The sequence below is a fragment of the Salminus brasiliensis genome, chromosome 17 (assembly GCF_030463535.1).
Source record: "Salminus brasiliensis chromosome 17, fSalBra1.hap2, whole genome shotgun sequence".
In the NCBI taxonomy this organism is placed as follows: domain Eukaryota; kingdom Metazoa; phylum Chordata; class Actinopteri; order Characiformes; family Bryconidae; genus Salminus; species Salminus brasiliensis.
In genome coordinates, this window is record NC_132894.1 from 26,705,587 (window position 1) to 26,728,190 (window position 22,604).

The 22,604-nt window shown below is 41.9% G+C and overlaps 1 protein-coding gene across 5 annotated transcripts; it reads left to right on the top strand.

Annotated features, from left to right (window-relative positions):
* Positions 1 to 1,343: 1,343 nt before the first annotated feature.
* Positions 1,344 to 22,234, top strand: usp10 (ubiquitin specific peptidase 10). Of its 5 annotated transcripts, none has more exons than XM_072659926.1 (15): positions 1,344 to 1,584; positions 7,051 to 7,119; positions 7,492 to 7,537; positions 7,845 to 7,904; positions 9,388 to 10,611; positions 13,382 to 13,473; positions 13,577 to 13,686; positions 14,005 to 14,063; positions 14,151 to 14,254; positions 14,766 to 14,865; positions 15,048 to 15,234; positions 16,138 to 16,303; positions 17,115 to 17,259; positions 18,164 to 18,229; positions 19,501 to 22,234. In XM_072659926.1, exons 1-15 carry the CDS (start codon positions 1,564 to 1,566, stop codon positions 19,686 to 19,688), a joined length of 2,637 nt encoding a protein of 878 aa, XP_072516027.1. In that variant the 5' UTR covers positions 1,344 to 1,563; the 3' UTR covers positions 19,689 to 22,234. The 5 variants fall into 5 exon arrangements, with proteins under 5 accessions (XP_072516027.1, XP_072516028.1, XP_072516029.1 ...); XM_072659927.1 differs by having other exon boundaries at positions 15,051 to 15,234; XM_072659928.1 differs by lacking the exon at positions 7,845 to 7,904.
* Positions 22,235 to 22,604: the final 370 nt, after the last annotated feature.

Below are 22,604 nucleotides of genomic sequence, written 5' to 3' on the forward strand. Positions count from 1 at the left end.
CTCACACTGAAGTTACCTTGCTGTTACTTTAGATGATTAAATGAAGTAAAAGCAGCTGCTGAAAAAAGGTGTAAATGAAGGCCTTAAAAAGAGTACAGGACCTGAAGTTATAGGTGCTGCTCTCCTTTTTATGCTAACTAAGTACTCACTCTTTTGCATTCTTGCATACAGAATTATATCTTGGGTCCCTAACATGGTCCCTAGCATGTTCTGCTTTGGGACTCCAACTGATAAGAAGTAGCTTTAACATACAACACTAAAGTCAGTGAGGAGTGACTAAAAGCAAAGGTACTGTTGCCTACAGAAAATTTAATTGAGCACACAAACATGAGTGATGTGAGGGATTAAATATAACAGGACTAAAATAAGCCTAAGTATAAGGAAACGCAGTATCATTCACACCTTTAGCTAAACTTAAGTGCTGACTTAAACTTAAGTACCTGTAGGTCTAGCAGCAAGGCCCAAAAGCTGCTAGGCAGGGACTACATCGTTGCTGTCCAATGAAAAACATGAATGAATTTATAGGCAAAGGCAAAAATAGAAGTCTGTGTAAAATAAAAGGTAAATAAAAGTAATTTAGAGCATTTCTATTGGTCCATCAATCCAGAATTATTTACCATGTACAGAGCAGCTAGAGGGTTCAAACCATGGAAAAAACTAGAAACAGACAAAACTGGACGTACATGGTTTTCACCGGACAGCAGCAATATGAACCACCCTTTTGTTGCCACAGAAATTGAGATATAGTCATCTATTCAGCCTACAATATTTTACCTCTGTCCATTTACGTTCATTTTCTCAACTTCTGACTGAAGTTGAAGTTTCTTAAAAAGACACAAACCAAAGCAACTGCAAACAGAATGAATTATAATAGACGCAGTAACATAAACAAACTGTTGAACTTATAGGATCTGAAAGGATACAGGATCTGAAATTGAACTTAATGGATAAAGAGGTGTTCTCCAAGGTAATGTAAAATGACCAAGCATGTCCAAAAGCTGGAGAGGTCAGGGTCATTCATGTGTAAAATTGGTCAAATGTGTCTCAAAAACATCAGGCCCAAAATCACTCACTGAATATAAATCACTGTGTATGAGAAACATGAGAATAAAGCTGACTCGGTGAATAAATAAATAGCTAAATCGTTTGTAAAGTTCTTGCTGCTGCGTGTCGGTTGTTAAAATGAGGATTTGCTTTGCCCCATGCGCTGCGGCTACAGTCCCGCTAAGTCCCAGAAGTTTGAATGTGCGCGTCCCCTCCTACCCCGGACGTGAACGAGAGAGTGTGTGTGTGTGTGTGCGCGTGTGTGTGTGTGCGAGCGCGAGAGAGAGTAGAGAGAGAGGCGAGACAAAGATGGCGGCGACGGCGGGTGAAGCAGCGTGACTCGGTGTAGCGGCGGCACACAACCCGAAATAAAACCGCGGCGAGAGTGGCGACTAGGGGAATGGAGGGCATGACACAGTAGGCGACTGCCTGTGAAAGTCTTGCAGCTGCAAAACAGATCTTCTGCCCCGAGAGAATATTCGTCGTGTGGTTGAGGAGAGGGCAGATTTCACCGGGAGCATGGCTTCACGCAGCAACCAGGTAGCGCTCAGCTGCACGAGCTCCGGCTTTCCCCGCAACGAATTCAGTCTTTTTAACGGACATACATCTCGAGATGGGACGGCTGGAGTGCGATAGTATTAGCTGTGCGCTGTGTTTGAATGCGGAGGACGTGTGGTGTAAAATGTAGCTAGCTAGCTAGCTAACTCGCTCATGCTTGTGCTGGAGTGCTCATTGAAACGCACGCACGCACGCACACGCAGCTCTCCAGCGTGGTGCAGGCCCACAGCCTGCTTCCTCACATTCACCACATTCAGTAGCCTAGCTCGCTACCAGGGGCGTTAGTAGCGCCGTTGCGTTGATGCTTTACCAAACCAGGATTCGGCGTTTAGCAGGGAAAGCCGTAAAGCGTTGTTCATCTCTGGTGTGACGTTTTTCTTAGTTGAGCAATGTGGTGTGAGTGAGTGTGCGCCTGGCCCAACTGCAGCAGGCCCGTTCCTGGCAGCATGCAGCTCCAGTTAACGGCCGCTAGCTGGCTAACAGAGCTAATGTGACTAGGCACTGTGAGGATACTCGCAAACTGCATGTTCAGCGAATATATATTTTTGTAAATCAGTGAGCAAACCCTGACCTAATATACTACATCTAATAAGACCACACTGTAACGAGTCCTTTATGCACTGTATTAGCTAGTGTTTTAAAGGAATCGTGGCTGCTGGTCAGGTGGTGGTAGCTAATGACTTGACAGTGTGGTGGGCCTGTTGATTGGGGGCGGGCTCGTTGTTGCTCGTTTTTAGCGATTTCATTCAATATCATTCATTGGCTTAGGCGGTTAATAGAAACCACGACACGCGATTTTTAACGCTTTATGTGGCTGAAATGAAATCTATTATAAACTTCAGCGTTAACCTTTTTTATTTTAGATGGTCTTATCCTGGGAGCTAGCAAGTGAACTTGCTCCGACTGCCAATTCGCGCATGCATTGACGTTAGCTAGCCACTTAGCTAACGTTAGCTAGCTCCCCGCCTCTTCGGGATGGCTCTGCAGCCACTAAAGCCACTGTCCGTTTTTTTCGTTTTCTCGTCACTTGTTCGCGATACGGATTATGATTTTCGCTCAATGTGGAGATAGCTAGTCTGAGAGTGAGCCGTTTTAACGAGGCGGATAACTTGGCTAGCTAGCTGTCTAACGTTACCCTCTTCAGTAGGAAGGTATGCTAGCTGACTCGCACCACAGCCTTGCCGTGTGGTGGGTAATGAGGCATTAAGGGTATTAGTATGTGAAAGGTAAGGAGTTAGTTAACGCGGATCTAGCGCCTTGACAAACAGGCATTTCATTGGATTTCAAGCTTTAGTTATCTTGTTTGCCCTTCAGGTCGAGTTTTCTGTTTCGAATATAAAAAAAAATGAAGTTCTCCCATTAAATAAAGAGAGCCCCCTAATGTTTTGTAGCTCTGAGGAAGTAGCTGCTTAATTATAGCACTGAAAAGCCATCAGTGTGCTAATTTGGTGTGTGAAGTTTCTTTACACTCTCATAAAACGTCCAGTTTTCATATTTGAATGACGATTAGAGTTCATTCATTCATAGTTGATTAAATCACCCACACACTATGTGAGAAGTGGATTACTACGGTCAAGGTAATTTTCATATTGGAACAGCTAACTCTGAGCAGTTATGGTGCTCTAGCTGTATTGTGCCTGTAGTGGAGGTTTTTACTGGTGCCAGCATTGTCACCCTGTGCGTAAATGAGTCCAGGATATGTGCAGTGTTTCAGACACAAAAAAGTGCCCACATGTTAGTTATGCCTACTTGCTGTACTTAAACCACAGCATACAAATTCGTCCAGTTCAGCTCCAAATGGTCACCATTTACAGTAGAAAAATTCCTGATGTCCCTGCAATTCCACATTGTGTAAACAAGTGTCTGCTTCACCCAAGCAACTGCTTGAAATGCATGCATCTCCTGCCTGGCAGATTCTTTTGCAGTGTGTCATGCAAGCTGGTTGAGGTTATGTATCTATTAAGGGTTTGTGACCGTTTCAGTTGGCCATTTCTAGCAGGGATGGAGCAACGCTGAATTGTTTCAGTGTCACATGAGCGGCAGGCAGGGAGGGAGGTGGGTTGACTGTCAGGGTCCTTGAATGAAAAAGCAAACTGAAAAAGGAAGTTAGGGAAACACTAAAGGGTGTGGCAAAAGAACTCGGTTGTCATTTCTTTGTAGCAAATTTAAAAAGAGATGGTTCATATATTTTTTGATTAAGATGTTTTGGTTCTGTTGGTTTGCTGTTACAATGCAGAGTGTGAACCAGCACATATGCTAAATGTGTGCTTGTTTGATTTAATGTTATGCTCTAATGCAGTTGGGTTTAGCCATATGTGGTGAACTGTCTGGTCAGTGGTGGTAAAAAGGTATTAAATAAAAGTGGGACAGGGGGCATATGCGGCAGTGGGTGAGATTGCAAGGTGCACATTTTATCAGTTGTGGGCAATAGTGTTGTAACCTGAAAATCCAGTGGAGCCACTCCTCTCTGCTCCCCATTGGCCTACAGGTGTTTGGTTGTGTGTGTGTGTGTGAGAGAGAGAGAGAGGGTTTTATAAAATTCCATCTCGCCCAGCAGTACTGCGGTATGTTCGAGGTATGACTTTACACGTGAATGTGAATTTCTTTTTAGTTTCATCTTAGATGAAATGATAGTGTTGATGTTTCCACATACTGCATCAGAAGACACAGTTAAGCAATTTTGAGTGACATGCTAAAACTCATGATGGCCCATATTGCGTGTACCTTGCCCCGGTTGTGTCTCTTGTTTCGTGAGTGTGTCGTCACCACAGCATGTTGAAATAATACAGATGGCTAATTTGAGGTAATCCCCTCTCCAAATGACCAGCGAGGGGGAGCTTAGTGTGGTACGTGTGGCATGCCTGCAGAAAGAGGCAAAGGGACATTCTTTCTGTTGTGGTTGTATTAGCAGCCCAGAGGCCGTCGGATAACAGCTCGCTGTTTGTCACTTGTAGTGCCGTTTCAGCAGTGGTCAGTTGCAAAGAGTTACATGTGCTTGAGCTGCACTTTCTTTTTTCTCTGGCTGCCTTTTCATATGTCCAGCGCTCAGCGTGAAGGGGGATTTATCTCCACGTTTACAGAGCCTGTTTCACTTTTCCCTTTCAACCTGTTGTTGTAAGGAGTTAAGTGTGTGCTTCTAGTAACTATTCGCCCCTGTTTAGGTAATCTTAGATTTTCTTATTTGAACAGATCTCAAAACTTTATGCATCTTCATGTTTCATATGCAAGTGTCTTCCCTCTATTTAGGGCTGAATTTCTGCAAACCACTCAGTACACAACAGACTGTTACGCTTGTGGTGCTATTGGGATTAAGTTAATTATAGACTGCTGGGGGAAAGCAGGTTAGTGGCAGGGGAGTGGGGTCACCATTCTCAGACAGACAAAGATTGGATAAGCTTGGTGTGACCAGTTTGAAGAGCAAAAAAAAACAGTTTTGGGTCGTATTTATTCTGGTGGTTTGTCAATGTTGGTGCTAACCTTTTTCTCTTGTACTGTGAAAGAATGTGTAGCTGTATGGATGGCAAGTGGCTTCAGACATTTTGTATCAAATAACCTAAGCAGTACTTCTCTGGTTAAGATGTCTTTCAGTGTTTCCTACTTTGTAGCTGTTGGTAGGTCATCTGGTGAGAAGCTTTATTGTAGGCCAGAGATACTTGGGGTTAATCTCAGTTGGAAGCAATAGGATTTTCTAAAGTGAACTGCAGAAATGCCGGTCTCACTCTGGTCTATGGGTCTAGTGTATTCTCAGGGCACTGCCTTCTCTGGACACTGCTTGTGCCCAGGCGTGTCATGTGAAGTATGTTAGGGATGCAACATCACAAAGCATCCGGCGGTCCTATTACAGCTGTTAAAACAAATGAGAACGCAGCAAGGATTCTGATATGCCAACTCTAGGAGCCTCCCCAGGGGAATGTGAGGTTGATGTAACTTTTATCAATAGGTTTTCCCACGAATAGATGTTCTTGCGGAGCAGGGAGGGGGCAGGTCTGTTACAGGGCAGACCAGTTTTCAAGCCAGTTCTGTTTTGGCATTGAAAACTGTTAAACAGTAAGGTCTAGAAATTGGCTGCAAAATGTAGGCGTATTGATATTTTCCTCAGTTCAGTCAAAAGCTGGCTTTGAAGTTCACTCACTCGCATTGTTTCTCTCTCTCTCTCTCTCTCTCTCTCTCTCTCTCTCTCTCTCTCTCTCTCTCTCTCTCTAAGTGGGGCATGTGGGAGCCATATTGCCATGCTAATGCTACATGACTCATCACTTTTCAGTTAGTGCTTAACTTTTTCCCAAACTGATAATCAAATGATATTGGATTTTCTGACTTTAAGGTTGCGTTTACTTGGACTGTGTTTTGGTTAGCTTTCCTTTACTCACCCCTTTCCCCCTTTTTCTGGGTGATCCTGTGCAAGCCTATGAAACTGGATTGCAGACTAAAAGGTGTTCTCACAAAGCTGCGGCAGTGCATATTGCTGCCTGTAAACTCACCTCAGCATCACATTCACATTTCACACAGCTCCAAACACCTCCAGAAGCACTAAAGCGATGTATGTCAGCGTTCTTGATTTGTCAAAGCAGGCCAGACAGTTGTCTGTATCCAGTATCTGTCATACAACGCATGAATAACAAATGACAGATTGTCCAAATGTATGCAAAATTAAGTTGTTCACGTTTAATGCAGTCTTCAGTGAACAAGAGATTTGACTAGCATTAGAAAAACATTTGAAAAGAGTAGATGCATAATAAAGTGGAATATGGGGACAAACCAGTTTAGATGTTAAATTCACATGGGGGGATTACATTTCTTTATTTAACAGGACAGCAACAGAAATAAATAAAAACTGACATATTAAACACTTTTAAATACTAAACAGTTGAGATGGGTTTTAGGTTGAAATTTTAAAGCACAATGGGAACATCAGTAGTGGGAAGTTGTTTAAAGCTTTAAATGCAAAAAAAAACCTTGAAGTAAATCTGAAAGCGAGTAAAGAGGTGCTAATGCAGGAAGTATGTGTATGCAACAGCTTTTATGCAAATTAAAAGTATTTCTAATATAATGCATGTTCATGAAATGCTAGCAAAACAAGACCGCGTAAACAAAGGAAAAAAGCAATGCAGAACAGGAAGGAAAGAAGAGCGGGAAGAATAACGCACTGCATACATATGTGAAAATTGTATTGTACATATCATTATCATAAGAGGACTAGAAAAGGTTCAACCAAAATTCTAACTGATGTTAAAAATTTAAACTAAGAGAGCAAAGTGTGTGTTTTGGTGTCAAGCCTATTGATCCTAGGTATGCATCTGCATACTTGTAATTATGATGTGTGGGTGTCTTATCTCTAGGTCTATATAAATGCTCCATTCAATGAAAGGTTCTTCACGTTTAGGTGGTGGAGGGGTCTTAATTTTAGAACATTTGGAACATGTGATAATTGGTGTTTGTTTTTTCTTGCAGTACATCTTTGGGGAGTTCAGCCCAGATGAGTTCAATCAGTTCTTTGTGACTCCTCGATGTTATGTTGAGGTAATAAAGGTCATATTTAAAAAAAAAAAATGTTTAATTGGAGATTGTCTGTAGCTGTCATTGATGTATTTTATGTTGCCATCATACAGCCAATCTCGCTAATGGCTTTTTGTAATCTCGTTAGTGTTCACAGAGCTGACATGATGAATATAGATATAGAATATAGAACAATGCTGGTCATCTAGACTTGGAGTTGGCCAAGCAAATGAATAATGCATAATTTTTCATATTTTATTACAACACCATGGTTAACATTGGAATGATCTTGCGTTGTGAGAACAAGTCCAATGTGCATGTCAAAGCATTATATGATGGTTGTTGTATTTACAGCTTTGCTCATGGTTTTCTTGTTTCTTCCTCCTAAATACACAGCTTCCCCCCTTCAATGACAAAGTCTCCTGCGTCAGCCATAACTCAGGTAAGGTCATTGCTTAATGTCCATGCTTTAATTCAGTCAGTGGTTATGACCTCAGATCCCCCAGAAAACTCAGTGATTAAAATTCCTCACGTCTGCCACTTATTTAGGGCTGTTCAGCATCTTGATGTTGAAAAGATTCCCTCTTCAGTGCCTGAGCGCCTTGTATCGTAATCATTGAGAAGTTTAAAGAATGCTCTGTACACTTCTGCCCTGATCTGATCCTGATCCTGAACCAGCGAAAGTGCCAACAAAATTACAGTGCCCTCTCATTACTGTTTATTTACCCTGATTTGTATTAACCATTTAGGAGGTTACTGCCCTCCTGCTGTGCCTTACATAACGGAATCTATGAGACGGCAGGTTTGCGGTGAGTTGTGGGTTTGACGCACAGTGCCTTATTCTTCTTGTTTACGCTGCAGAACTTCAGCCGGTTCTAAAACTCAGATTGCTTTCTAAACTTTGCCTTTTATCAATCTGAAACCCTTCCCTCTCATTTCTGCCTGTTTGATAATCTGTGAAGCTTTGCATGCTTAGATGCCAACAGATTCCTCTCTGACGTATAAATGCATCTGCACAGCAGGCTTGGAGTTGACTTAAGGTTTTTAAGCGATAATTAGCCTTTTGGACATTCTCTGCTAATACCCCTCAAGAGAACTGCTCCAGGGTATAGTGGCAGTCCTCAAGGAGTTCTAACAAACCATTAAAAACAACATTCTTGTTCTGTCAGATATATTGACCCTTAATAGCTGTGTCCTCCCTTCTCTCTTGGAATGAACCCTGTTGAATTAATACTAACCGAGAACTATGGCCATTATCGAATTACTACACAAAAATCAGTAACCCTGTTCCTTTTTTCCTCCATGGTGACTTTTTGGTGGCTTGGAGCTGGTTATTTAACTTTGAGCATTTTTTTTTTTTCCTGAGAATTTTTTGACTTGTAATCATTAACACAGTTCTTAGGATCATTTCAAATCGTCTCTTACTGCTTCACTTCCTTGCATCACAGCACAGCAGCCACTTTTGTGAATGAGACTGACCTCAACTTTGGGGTAATGGGGCAATAATTACTGTTAATGTGGAATAGATGTTTTGGTAGGGCTGACCAGAATAGTGTGAATAATTTTTACATTAGTATTGTCTTTATACAGTATTTAATAGCAACAGCATTGTGGCCTCACTTTCCAAGTAGCCGTTGCAAAGCAGAGATGCCCTAAAAAAAATCATAACACATCAGCACTTTTTAAAATTATCTACAGAAGTTCAGATTTCAACAATCTGGTTAGACGGAGTTGGTCGAACAGTAATATGATTTGCCTTAAGATTTAGGGGAGGGGAAAATTAAGATGAATTTAATATATATTTACTTGACTGTGGGTGAAGTATCTACAAAGCTTATAAATGGTTTGTGAAATCACATGGCAACTGTGGGAAATTACTTCATACCAAAAACATGCATTTTCAATAAAAGGTTTGCATACTATGAAGGCATGGCAAGTTTGATGAATCATATCAAAAATGTGTAGCTTCATCAAAATACCACTTGGTAAGTTACATGCCTAAATCTTAACCGTATAAACCGTTAAAAAAAATACATTGATGTTTTACACTGCAAAAACAAACTTGCTTCAAAACCTGCAAAACACTATTCTGGCCAGCCCTATATTTAAGTACATGGTAATTATTGTTTTACATTACTTTTTGTGATGTTTTTGGTAAGGTTAATGGGAAATTAATTTTGTTATTGTAGTTCTATGGAAAGAAAAGGATGAACAAAAAGGATAAGGATAAGTCATTTGAAACTGGACATGAATCAGTACCTCTTATTTGCGTATGCTAAATGTAATCTGCAGGAGAAGACTACCAGCACATTGAGTTTGGTGTGGACGAGGTGATGAGCTCAGAAACGGTGGACATGAAAGACCCCTTATGTAAAGTATCCAGTACTCTGAACCCTCAGGCTCCTGAGTTCATCCTGGGCTGCCAGCCGGCTCAGAAGGCCCTGCCCACGGCCACACCCGTTGCTGACATTCCAGATGGTGCAGACTTCAATTCTGTGGACTGTGCAGACTCTGAGGCCTCGGCCCTAGACACCCAACAGGCCTGCTCCGACCTGGATGGGGTCTCTAGCAGTCTGGGCCAGCGGGAGCGGAAGAAAAAGAAAAAACGACCGCCCGGATACTACAACTACTTGGAGGGCTCCAGCAACAGCAGCGGTGGGGCTGTGGATGGAGTGGCAGGCTCGGGGCTAGTGAATGGACATGCCCTTGGCGCTTCAGCTCTGCCTTCAGAGGACATGGTTGGCGAGGTGCTGCCGGGGCCGAGTTTGGCCCCAACTGCCCCTGTCACTTCCACTTCATCCACAGCTCTGGGTGCCCCTCCCTCCAGTCAGAGGACTTGTGATAGCCCTGATGACTCCTTGTTGGACTTGACGAGCGGAGCTGCCTCTTTGTCGGACAATAACATTGTGGCTTCCTCGTCGTCTTCCTCTTCTTCCTCTCAGAGCAGTGGGCTGGCGGAGGGGGCCAGGACTGCAGAGCAGCATGCAGAGCCTCTGGCTCTGGAGAGCCCTGAACTGCTGGGCAGGGGAGGGCAAAGCCCCTGCCCGACTTCGCCCCCTCCTCCTCCTGCTGCTGTGGCAACCACTGCACCTGCTTCTGCTACTACTGATGAGGGCCGGCCTGAGGGCATGGGCCAGCCTAACGGGCTGCTGGAGTTGTCCTCTGCCAACGGATCTGCAGATAGACTCCTGGACTCTTCTGAGACAAGGGAGACGCAGCCAGACTCCACTCCTGTCCCACCACCCTCAGACTCAGAGGCACAGCCTGTGGCTGAGCAGGCATCTTCACCCGCTCCAGCATCAGCATCATCTGTGGTCAACCCCCCCAAATCCTGGGCCAGCCTTTTCCACAACTCCAAGCCTCTGCCTGGAGGTCCTCAGGCCTATGTGGAAGTGAAAAATGCACCCACTGTTGTGGCTGTGTCCCCAGCTGCCACTGAACTTCCTGAGAAGGTTTGTGAAACGCGGGAGGGCCCTGTTCCTGTGTCTGAGGATCCAATGGCCCCTAAATTGGCAGGTATGGTATCTACACAGCAAGGACTTATGAGTAGTCAATACAATATTGTATCCTGAAAGCACTTCACTACTTTATATAAAACACTGAATTGTGCTCATCAGTGACGCAGTGAGCCTCAATTAACGGGTTACAGGGTGTAACCTAATTATGAGCCGGAATATAAACCACGCTACTTTAGTTTTTTTTTCTTTTTTTTTTCTCCTGATGGTTTTAATTGGACAATTGCAAAGTAGTTACACAAATTAGGTCAGTTGCCATTTTAGATGTTCGTTATCCCATTGTGTTTTTAAAATGTGTACCTGTGCTGTGCTGTGCTGGCCATTGGGTGGCAGCAGAACTCTTTACAGAAAGTAGGTCCAATGCTTCAGGTACTGGATGCTGTGTAAGACACAGGATTTTTTATACTGATGCTGAGGAGACACTGTAGGATTTTCTGTAGGAGTTTGTTTACTGCTTTAGGAACCTGGCCAGAAAAAATTGGTTTGAGCGAATACAATCTTGAGTGAATTGTTAGAGAGAGGAAAGAGGTTGCTTTTTCATATGAACAGCAGATGGGGCAAATGTGCAGCCAGCTGTGTCAGATGCAGCTCAGTGAACCAGGTCTTGGTCACTTTCTTTGATGTTTGATTTGCAACTAACTATTGACCGAGCGTGGGTTCTCTGGGTCTGACAGCAATGCAGTACCAGACAATTTAGAAAAACTCTCTTAAACTGATTTTACGCATACTGTGTCTGTGGTGTGAGCAACATGGAATATTTGTATTTTTTCAGTCTTAAGCAGCGCAGAATTTAGAGGGAAAATGCAATACAAATTTTATTGTGGATGTGCAGGCATGAAACATTTACCCAATAACTTCAAATCTGTCATGGATATGTAGACGAGGTGTGTGTGTGTGTGTGTGTGTGTGTGTGTGTGTGTGTGTGTGTGTGTGTGGGTTTTCTATTATTATTATTATTTTTTAAAATTAAGCAAAGTAATGTAGACCTGTCCCAATCCAGTTATTTTTCCCCCTGATCGAATCTCGTAGTAGAGTCTCTTTATACTGGTCCGGTCTTTGTGTTTGTTTAAATATTATAGCCACACAGTTTAGATGTGCTGCTAATAAAGTGAAATCATTTAATTTTTAGTCAAAGTTTCTATTATGAGACATTCTGGTCTACATTTGTTTCTAAATACTTTTTCTGTTTTCAGTGGCCGTTTTATAAAACTCAGATTTTTATGTTTCCCTGTAAAATAGTTACTGTAGTAAAATATGCTACAGACTCTAAACTCTTTCATTTACCTTCTGAGAACATCCTCACTGCCACCAGCTTGGCAATGAGGTCCGTTAATGGTGCCTCGAGGCTGTCAAGTGGAGCTCTAAAGACTTGATTTTGATTAAACGACTGATTTCCTTTCATTAAAATATGCCTAGATTTTCTCCAATCCTGATCCACTGGATCGAATCGAGACATCCTGTAAGTGAAGTGACTGATTTTAACTTTTTTAAAAGAAAATGTTGCAGTGGTGTTTTCATAAAGCCTGCTGTACTGCCCCACAGAGCAAATGTTGCAAGTGTAAATGACGCCATGCAGACGCAGTATGTGCCAAACCAGACATGGTCATAAACATATATTCTGAAAGATATGACTGCCTCATCACAAAAAATAGAATTTAAATAGTATTTATGTTTTCAGAACTTCTTGAAGCAGAGGGGAGAAGCAGATGCAGCATCTTGGCCAGTGACCTTTAGAAATCTAGTAACCAGTAATCTGTTTCTTTGCCATCGTTACAGATGCCTAGCCACAAATCTTGTGCCAGAGAACACACTCTGGGACAATATTCATGATGTAGGGACAAAATGGTCAAATTGGGCAATGTCTTTTGGGTGCTTGATCATATTTCAACAAAAATGACTAGTTTTCAGTGACTAATTCCTAATATGGATGTAACAGATCCTGATCTTGAGTAACCCTTGGACAGCTTCTGTGGTTGGTTTTCCTGACAAACAAGCAGTCTCTTCCAGTACTTTAAAGATTGAATGAGTGCATGTGACTTACTATTTCTCTGCTTGGCTGCTTCATCTTTTTGGATGTCAGTAAGCCATAGATATGGAAAAGATAATTTGCAGGCGTCTCTGAAGTTTAAAAAAAACTTTTCCTGGTGCTTTCAAGTGGAATTTTCCATCTTCATAGCAATCTGCTGTATTATTTATGACATGTTAAAGCAGTTTTTCCACAGAGGTAGATATGGCCTTGGTTGAAGCAATGTTTTTGTGACTTTAGCGATATAAACAGTGGGTTTATTTATCCCCTCCTGTTTCTGTCCATGATGCCTCTGTCAAAGGGCTGGGGATAACCCCATAAAGAGAATAATTCTAAATCCCTGACAAGTTGGAAGCTACACAGTTCTGATGTCTTTTCCCTCTAGGAACATTTGGATTTAGAGTGTGATTTTTGAAGGGGTGTGTTTTGATTATTCTGAGATTGTGGGAATTTGCTCATGGATGTTGCTGTATTTATGTGATTGGCTGTCTAATTTTACGTTTAAGTGAATTTTAGTATGCACACCATGACCCAGAATTCCACGTTACCATGGGAACTGTATCCATATGACAGCTTCCCTTCCTAGGCGTGGCACAGTGTCCTCCTCAGTTTACCTGCACCAGCCTCATGTGTGACAATTATGTGATGGAGGCAGAGACTGTTGGGACATCTCCTCTATGTTTTAGCTCTTTTGATGAACTTCAAAATATCTTTTTGCATGAGCTTTTCTCTCGTGTTCTGTTAGAACTTATCGAGAATGTGAAGTTGATACACAAACCAGTGTCTTTGCAACCAAGAGGACTGATCAACAAGGGAAACTGGTGCTACATCAATGCTGTATCCTTTTCTATGCTTTGTTGGGCAACTCTCAATATTGTTGTCCTTGGTGCTTCTGTTTTGTTGTTGTTCTGTTTGTTTTGCCCTTGACTCTAAGCAAAAGACCCTGCAGGCATTGATTGCATGCCCCCCAATGTATCATCTGATGAAGTCTATTCCTATCTTCAGTGAGACGCAGCGACCCTGCACCTCCACACCAATGATGGATAACTTGTAAGTCCTGATACTGTATAACAATATATACCGTAGGATTTAACTGTGTTGACGGGATCTCAAAGTGAGGGCAGTCTCCAGAAAATAGGGCATGTCTGATGTGTTTAAACAGCTGAGCTAACCAGCTTCTCTCTCCTGATTCAGAGCAGTTTAACATTTGCAGTTGTCAGACTGACTGTTTAACAGTCATTGAGACGGGAATGGAATATTTGGGTCCTGCTCAACCCTAGTAGCCCTACAACGCTTCACTATTCATGAAACATGAGCATGACCACTTAATGCAAGTTTCCATTGATGAACATTCTGTGTCTTATCTAGCATCCGGCTTGTGAATGAGTTCAGTAACATGCCTGTCCCCTCCAAGGCCAAACAGCAAGGTGAGTTTCCACTCAGGGACCAGGGCATTTTCACCTAGCCCTTTACATATCTGTATGGAAGTTTTAATCTCTGCTTGTACTTCACAGCAACTGGAGAGAAGATGATTAAAGATATCCGACCAGGTGCTCCCTTTGAGCCCACATACATCTACAGACTCCTTACCCTCATTAAATCCAGCCTTTCAGAGAAAGTAAGTGTTCTTATTTAATTAATTAATTGCTTAAAGTAGTCAGCAGTGGTTATCCACCTGTGGGCTGTGATGGTACTGATTAGGGGACCCTTGTCTGCAGTTGTCCCCCCCCCCCACCAAAACCACAAAACGTGTGTACACATATAGACATTTATTCAGACGACTTTGAATGTGACGTTACAATTATTTGAAAAAAACATTTACAGAATTTACAGTTTCTTCTGAAGGACAAAATGTTTGTGCTGATTGTAATTGGAAAATGAGCATGATCTGCTTCATTTATTTACTAAATAACTTATCTGCACACCAGAGGAAGCCTTGCTTTTGCAGAGTCAGATACTTTTAATGAAGTGAAATCAAAGCTGATTAAGAACAGAACAAAAGAACCCTGTCTGCTGACACACCTGCTGTACTGCAGTATGGAGTACATGCTGAGTCAGAGATGACTTCAGACTAACTGTCAGGAGTGCTGGCTAATTAGTGAGAATCTCTTCTTTCCCATTGCCTGCAGGGTCGACAGGAGGATGCGGAGGAGTATCTGGGTTTTACCCTGAATGGACTGCATGAGGAGATGCTGGCACTGAAGAAGCTTATCTCTCCACAGGAAGAGAGTATGTTCTTTTCTGTTTACTGAACATTCATGGCTACTGACCTTTTTCCTGTGTTTTGTACAGTGCTGTTTGTTCTCAGATTTGTTGTACATTAAAAGATCTGTTTTTCTGTACTTTGATTATGCTTAACACTATACAAGATGATGTTTGGCTTTTCTTAAAGTATTATTTTTGTCAACAAGCAGAGGCACCCATGCCCAATGGGCCAGGGTCGCACCTGAGTGCCGAGGAGGACCCAGCTGAGAGAGAGGGGGAGGAGGGCAGTGAGGACGAGTGGGAACAGGTGGGCCCCAGAAACAAGACTTCAATCACTCGCCAGGCTGACTTCATCCGCACCCCTATCACAGACATATTTGGAGGGCACATCAGGTAGGCTATTAGGACTGGTTTGCTTTTAGTAGAATACTTCACCCACTACTCATTCATAAATCATGTACCCTTTTTTACATTACTGTTGCTACCCCAAGAGAGTTATTAAAAGATGAGAAATCAAATGGCAAAGATGTCAGTCTATCCTTGCTGCCTTGTTCAGCACTCAATATCTAAACACTTGACCCCTCTGGCAGGTAGAACTCTTACTGGCGATCCATTTTTGCTGTTTTCCACAAGCTTATTTTTCTTCCCGCTGCGCTGCAGGGCCATGGCACCAGTAGCGGCTGAAAGCTTCTTTTTGTTGGCTGTGCGCCGCCACATTTGGTAGCAGAGCCAAACAAGCCTCATGCCATCTTCTGCGCAGCCTGCTCTCCTGGCGTAGTGTCCAGCCTCTGAGCTGCTTGCCTGTAGCCATCACAAACCAAGCCTTGAACAGCTGTGTATCTCTCTCTCTCTCTCTCTCTCTCTCTCTCTCTCTCTCTCTCTCTCTCTCTCTGGCTATGCATTGTAACTGCTTATTTGGCTCTGCCTCGCTGGCTTACAAAAAGCAAAAGCCCTTAACCTGTTGGGCCAAAAGGCTTAAATGACATTCACTCGTTGTGAGGGTCGAGCTTGGCATGCTCCATTACTAATTTTGGAGACAAATGGGATGATGTTTGGGTAACCAGGGTAATGCTGAATTCAATTTGAGAAGTTATTTCAAGTCTTGCAAATATGATGTTTTGCCTAGTCTTTCTGGCCCATGTTCCTGGAAGCATATGTTCACTTCTGTTTTTGCTTTGCCTAAACAGTTTAAGCAGCTTGTGTGACCTCTTGAAGTTTGTGAGCAAGCAGAGCTATGTAGGATAGTACAGGAGAACAAGCATTTTTTTATATTTGTTTTTAAATTCATGTTTGCAGATCAGTGGTGTACCAGCAGAGTTCGAAGGAGTCTGCAACTCTACAGCCATTCTTCACCCTGCCGCTGGACATCCAATCGGAGAAGATACGCACAGTACAGGAAGCATTGGAGACCATGGTGGCGAGAGAGTCTGTTCAAGGCTATACCACTAAAACTAAGCAGGAGGTGTGTAACACAGGCCTGTTACAGCAATGCTGTTTCTATCAATTAGTATGCTACATTAGATATGAAAGTAAGTATTTCAAAATGAAGTAACTGTGCTGCCACTAAAAGATGCAGTTGTCTAAAGTATCTATGAAAGTGCTAGCAATAACTTGTGTGCTGTTTTTAGTCCATGTAGTTTGATCTCATTTATCCTCCTCATTGTTTTTAGTCATTGGTAAACAAGGCTTAAGAAAAAAAAGAAAAAAAACTTAAGAGCTTTCTAATGTTTATCTTAAGATTATGTGGCGCTTTTTCTTTTTCCCAGTGAAAGCTTTAGTGAATCCAGTGTGTGTGTGTGTGTGTGTGAAGGTTCACTATATAAGTTGTATACTTTGCAGTCTTACTTTGCAACACAGACTTGCTGACAGTCCTGATTTAAGGATATTTGTGTTTGGTGCTCAAAATGGTGAGACTCTAATTAAGACTTGTTTTGTAAATTTCCTGAATACTGTGGAATGGAAAACATCTGTGCCACATCTGTGCATTAGCTCTTTTGGGTTGTTTTACATTGTGTTCCGTGTTTTGTAGCAGTATTGTGGTTTTATCTTGAGAAATTCTGCTGAGATTGCTAGCTGCCGTAAGAATGAAGCAGCAAGTTAAAAAGCAGAGAGCCCAGCCCTCTCTAACTGCTTTGCGTGAAGGAAGATGATTGAGATGGTGCAAGAGTGTGACTTGTTGCCTCTTCTGTAACTGCCAGCTCTTCTATGTTGGTCTTTAATCCCCCCCTGCCTTTCTTACCCTTCCTATGTTCTTACTGTTTCCGTGGTTACAGATTGAGATCAGTCGAAGGGTGACTCTAGAGGAGCTTCCTCCCGTACTGGTGCTTCACCTCAAGAGATTTGTCTTTGAAAAGACTGGTGGCTGCCAAAAGCTGATCAAGAACATTGAGTACCCTGTTGACCTGGAGATTAGTAAAGGTATGCTTGGCTCTGAGAATGTACACAAGATGAATTGAGTGCTGCTTAAAATGATCTGTATATGTGGTGTGCCCCTGTCTTAGGTTTTTGGGGTGTCAATTTTTGTCATGTTGGGTGTTTTTGGTGCCCCTCCCTCTTGGCTTTTAGCAGTACTTGAAATTAATGTGCAATTGAAAAGTCCTGTTGTGTTAAACTGGAGTCCCCCCCCCATTATGCAAGAGGGGCTACTTAATAACTTCAGTAATGTTCTTGCAATCATGTGGCAGCTAATTCACGTCTATATTCGTCAGAGAAATCTAATCTGGCCACCTTTTGTCAAATGCTTTTAGTTTCACACTCAATCAGTCCAGATCACCAACCGCCCACTTTTACCGCAGCTGCATATTTATTGTTTAGGCCTGGCCTATTCCCTACAGAACTGAACTATTTTATGACCAACCTGTAATCCCCTCACCCGTCTGCCCTCTCTAAAACCTCAGCATTTTTTTTTTCTTGTGCCAGTAACTGAGGGAAGCAAGTGCCTCTTATGGGTATAGTTTTGTGGACTATGCGAAGGTCCACATAGAGGTTTGACATTCCCACCGAATGCAACATGGGCCAAAATCAACAATGAAAACCTGAAGAAAGCCTAGCTTGAGACGCTAGCATTTTTAGCCTGGGTAGTTTCTACTATTCAAAGCAGGCTACATCTTACTCTAGTTAGAGGACAGAAGTGCTGCCAACGTTCTGACCCACTTAGACTCTAGTAAAACATGTAATCTGGATTCAATTTAGTAAGTGCTACGAATATTGCAGGTTTCTTTCCTCTTTAAGGGCTGGTTTACTATTCTCAGAACTGATGACTATGGCAAGTGTGTTTGAAGTAATATATTGCAGAGATGTTGTGCCTCTTGTCTCCCTGTAGATCTCCTCTCACCAGGAGTACGGAGCAAAACATTGAAAGGCCAAAGAACCTACAGGCTCTTTGCAGGTGTGTGGTGTCATTTCTTTATGTAAAATCACTCTATATATCAGTTACAATGCATCTCATTCATTAAGGCATAGTGATTAAAACATATTTTGTTTTTTGTAATGACTGTTTGTAGTATAGGGTAGTGATTTTAAAAGCAAGTCTTTGTTTTGGGTTAATGTGAAAGTCAGGCCATTGCTAATAATGCCCCAGATTGTACCTGCATGATGCAATTGCCTCTTGGGTAACCTAGAAATGTCATGTAGGATTTTCCCTTTTTCCTCTTCCAGTCCCAGGTCTGCAGTATATATCCAGAAGGCTGTAGGTCCTTGCTTACCCAATATTTATTTTGAAATCCTGGGAATTCCCTGTCTTTGCTGCAGTAACAGCCTTGTAGTCTTCTAGGAAGTCTTATGCAGCTGTTGTAATACAGTGAATATTTCACTGCATTTGTGAGGTCAGCTACTGATATTGGTCATCACAAACTCCTTTTTACTTCTGAGCAGTAGTGAATAACTGTTCACTATTTAGAAGTTTCTAGATACTTATGCACCATACTTATGGTAGCACTCTGTGTTGCCTAAATGTATGTATGAACTGATGACTGGATGGGCTTGATATAGGAGATATCTTTTGCTCAGTGCTGTTGGGTTTGGCCCTATAGTTCTAATTAATAATGAATGTGGTTTGAGTGAGGATGATTGCAGGAAAGCTTACCAATCAAGACCTTTCTTGCTCTGTTCATTCGCACTTACTGCTGTTTCCAGTGGCTTGCTTTGCCGTCACACACTGATGTGTTTAAACGCGCGCTGCCCTCCTTTAGGGACCATGGACTCGTATTCATCTCTCTCTGGCTCAGGAGTATATTAGCGCTACTTGTTTGTTTTGACTTCGAAGGGAAAACCTTGCCCTACGCTTGATGGAAACTAGTTTGTACTGGAACACCTGGTTGCTATACCAATGCAGTAAATTTTCCCAAAAGCTTCCTCCAAATGTTATCGTTTTCTGTAAAACCTCCTGCCCTATTACAGAATGGAGAATGAAAAATGTCTCTGTTTCTTCTGTAATGAAGGGCACCTGGCATTCTGTTGTTTGTAAAGGAACATTGATTGGAATTTGTCTTAGGTAAAGCTAGAATTTATCCCCATAACCCAGATGGCCGTTGCCTTCTAGTTAAATCATGAGTTCAATTAGTATATAATGTCTAAATGCACCAAATGAATCATCTATTTCCACACTTAAAGATATAAGTTGAGGATGTGTTCATTTGTGACCATTTTATCACTCTGCAGTTGTTTATCACCATGGGAACAGCGCCACGGGCGGCCATTACACTACAGATGTCTTCCACATCGGGCTGAACGGCTGGCTGCGCATTGACGACCAGGCAGTGAAAGTGATCAACCAGTATCAGGTGGTGAAGCAGACTGCAGAGCGCACTGCCTACCTGCTGTACTACCGCCGTGTCGACCTGCTGTAGAAACCACACACACACACAAACACTGCACTCGTTCCCACATACAGACACACACACTCTAATACCACACACACACGCGCACACGCCTCAACAGGAACACTGCCCAACTTCTCTTGCGAGATTTTTCCTTCTGCTTCCCTCTTCCCCCTTTCGTCCTTTGCTTTTTGAGAGTTTTTTTTTTCCTTGATCCTTTTGTTTTTGGAAGAAGAGAAAAAAAAAATACTTAAAGACTTCCTTAAGATGGAGTTACCCCTACCTGCCCAAACATGCAGACCCCCCCCACCCCACACACGGTAATGAAAATATCTATGAGTGACAAAGGTGGATGCTGCGGAAGGAGGGGGGGCTCCCCAGTAGACAGTAATGACTGGAGACACTTCAATACCTGCAGCCTCGTTTTGGACTGGCACAGTAAGAACTCCAGCTAAGCTGAGGCTAAAACGGAGGGACTGCTGAAGAGAAGTCATTATTATTTTTTTTCTTTTTCTTTTTGTTTAATCTACTTTTTTTAATGGCATAGCGAGAGAGAGAAAAGTGTTTTGCCTTTTATGAAGGGGATTTTGTTGACCGAATGAATTGCAGCGGTTCAGCGAAGACACATGAAAATCTTGAGTACAACCGGAGGCCCTGCACCAGCAAACTATGACAAAACATAAATGTGTAGATCGCAATGTGCGAGTTTTATATCAGAACCCCCGAAGCAAGACACTCTGCTCCACCACCGCTGCTGCCACGTCCTCTCTCCCCCATTCCTCATGATCTCAATGCTCTCAGGCCTAGCTGAGCTAACACTGGAGCCATCTGATTAAAGAAAAACACCAAGCTGGGGAAGAGGTGCTGTGGCGGGCTGAAACAAAAAAAAAAGAAAAAAAAAGAAAAAAGGAAAAAAAATCAGCTTCTTTGTTTGCAAGAACCTGGGTGTGGTTTCTGGGAGTAGAATTAGACTGATTAACAATTTTAATGCGCTTTAGGACAAATTATTTACAAAATGCTTCTGTGCACGTAAAAATATACAATTTTGATCAATAAAAGATCTGGGTGCATATACGTACCTTTTGGCAGATGTTTAAGAGTTTCAAGGATCAGAAAATAATGAGCAATCTGGAAAATAAACTTGTTCAGCTGCCTGGGGAAAGTTTGTGCTGCTTGCTAGGCTTTTTTGTGTACTTCACTTTTACACACAGTCACATGCTGGACAGAAACCAATGATAAGTGATTTGTCAACCCACGTGTTAAATTGTTTAGTGTGTTTTTTTTTTTTTTAAATTCTGATCCTGCATCTTGTTTGCCTATTTCTGTTTCACATCATAAAGGGGTCGTAGTCCAGTGCCTGCCTTGTCTCAGCTGCAAGTTCAGCCATTCCTGTCTCCTAGTTTTTGAAGAGGAGGCTGCCTTAGGATGGGTACACTATGTAGTCTACGTCCCTGTCCGTTGGACAGCCTGCCTCGTGCAGTCAGCCTGTCTGTACTGTACATGTTGATTTAGCTTTGAAGACGATGTGTCGGAGTCATCTTCTGGGTATTTCGTCTTATCTTCAGTGAATGGCTGGTGTTTCCGGAAGTAGAAATCTGCTTCTGCACGGCTACACAACCTGTTAACTCTTGAGTGCACACAAAACAAAATATTTGTTTTTTTTTTGTTTTGTTTTGTTTTTTAAACACCTTTTGATCATCAGTCCTATTCATTGACTGTTTCTTTTTTTTTCATTTTGACTTTTGGGTGTTCCATTTTCAGTCCCACCTTTATCTTTTTTTTTTTTCTTTTTTTTTTTTTTTGTCATTTGAATTGATATTTGGAAAAGTATGACCCAAGGTAAAGCACAACAATGAATAAAGTTGTACAAGTTCTATGCTTGATCATATTTTTTCCCCATCTTTTGGTATTCATTTATTAGCTACAGTTTTCACACAATAAACAGCACATTCACTGGGCATTGAGAAATTTTTTTCAATACAGCCACAATTTCACTGGGCATACCTTCTTTAAATGTTTTCGTCTGTGTGAGAGAGTGAGTGTGAACATCTTGGTCTAGCAACATCTGAGCTGTTGGATATATTTAGTGCTTGGGTGTGAAAATGCACATACAAACCAGTCTTTGAAGTAAAGCGAGGTACCAATGCCTTCTGGAGCAGGTCCCTTGAAAAGAGCTCCTCATGCTGTTCTACATCCTGTTACAGGGCTGTCAGGATGTCTCATCCCCCCCCAAAAATCACAATAGCAGAGCATGCATTTCAGCTCCAATCAGGGCGCTCACTTTTTTTTTTTTTTTTTTCCTTAATCACCTGATTTCAGACTCTGATGCTTCCCTGCGTTTTCTTTGCAGTCATTTGAAAAGCCTGAATTACAGTAATAACAATAATGCACATATGCTAGGCTGAATTATGTTTTCTTTGTGTAAATATGAGCCCTCAGCCATGGCTGATGGTTTGATCAGAGATTTATATTTAATGGCTACCCCTCGTCTTCTCTATAAGCACTTTGGTTTGATTATTTGAACCAAATCTGTCCACAGAGGTGAACGTTACCCCAAAATGAAACCAAAGTATGCAGACCCTATATATATATATATATATATATATATATATATATATATATATATATATATATATATATATATATATATATATATATATATATATATATAATAGATAATAGATATATTCTATTGCCTCTTGTGATTGTTGTAACATAAAATGTAAGAAATAGAAGTATTTGGTCTTGGTTTCATTACTGCGCCACTTGACCTTTTTTGACCTCTGAAAACCGTTCAGTCAATGTTCATTATTTAGTCATATGTTTTAAAAGGTTGATTGTTTAAAAAATTCACAAATAATCCTCTTAAATGTTGGTTCAGACATACCAATGGTTATTTTTGTCAGAATTGTTGCACTCACTGTGTCTATGTTAATATCCCCCCTC

Excerpts from the sequence above, each read along its gene's own strand:
- usp10 (XM_072659926.1), top strand. The coding sequence starts at position 1,564 with ATGGCTTCACGCAGCAACCAG. Across the intron at positions 1,585-7,050 it reads TGGCTTCACGCAGCAACCAG|TACATCTTTGGGGAGTTCAG; the intron begins GTAGCGCTCAGC and ends TTTTTCTTGCAG. Across the intron at positions 7,120-7,491 it reads CTCCTCGATGTTATGTTGAG|CTTCCCCCCTTCAATGACAA; the intron begins GTAATAAAGGTC and ends CTAAATACACAG.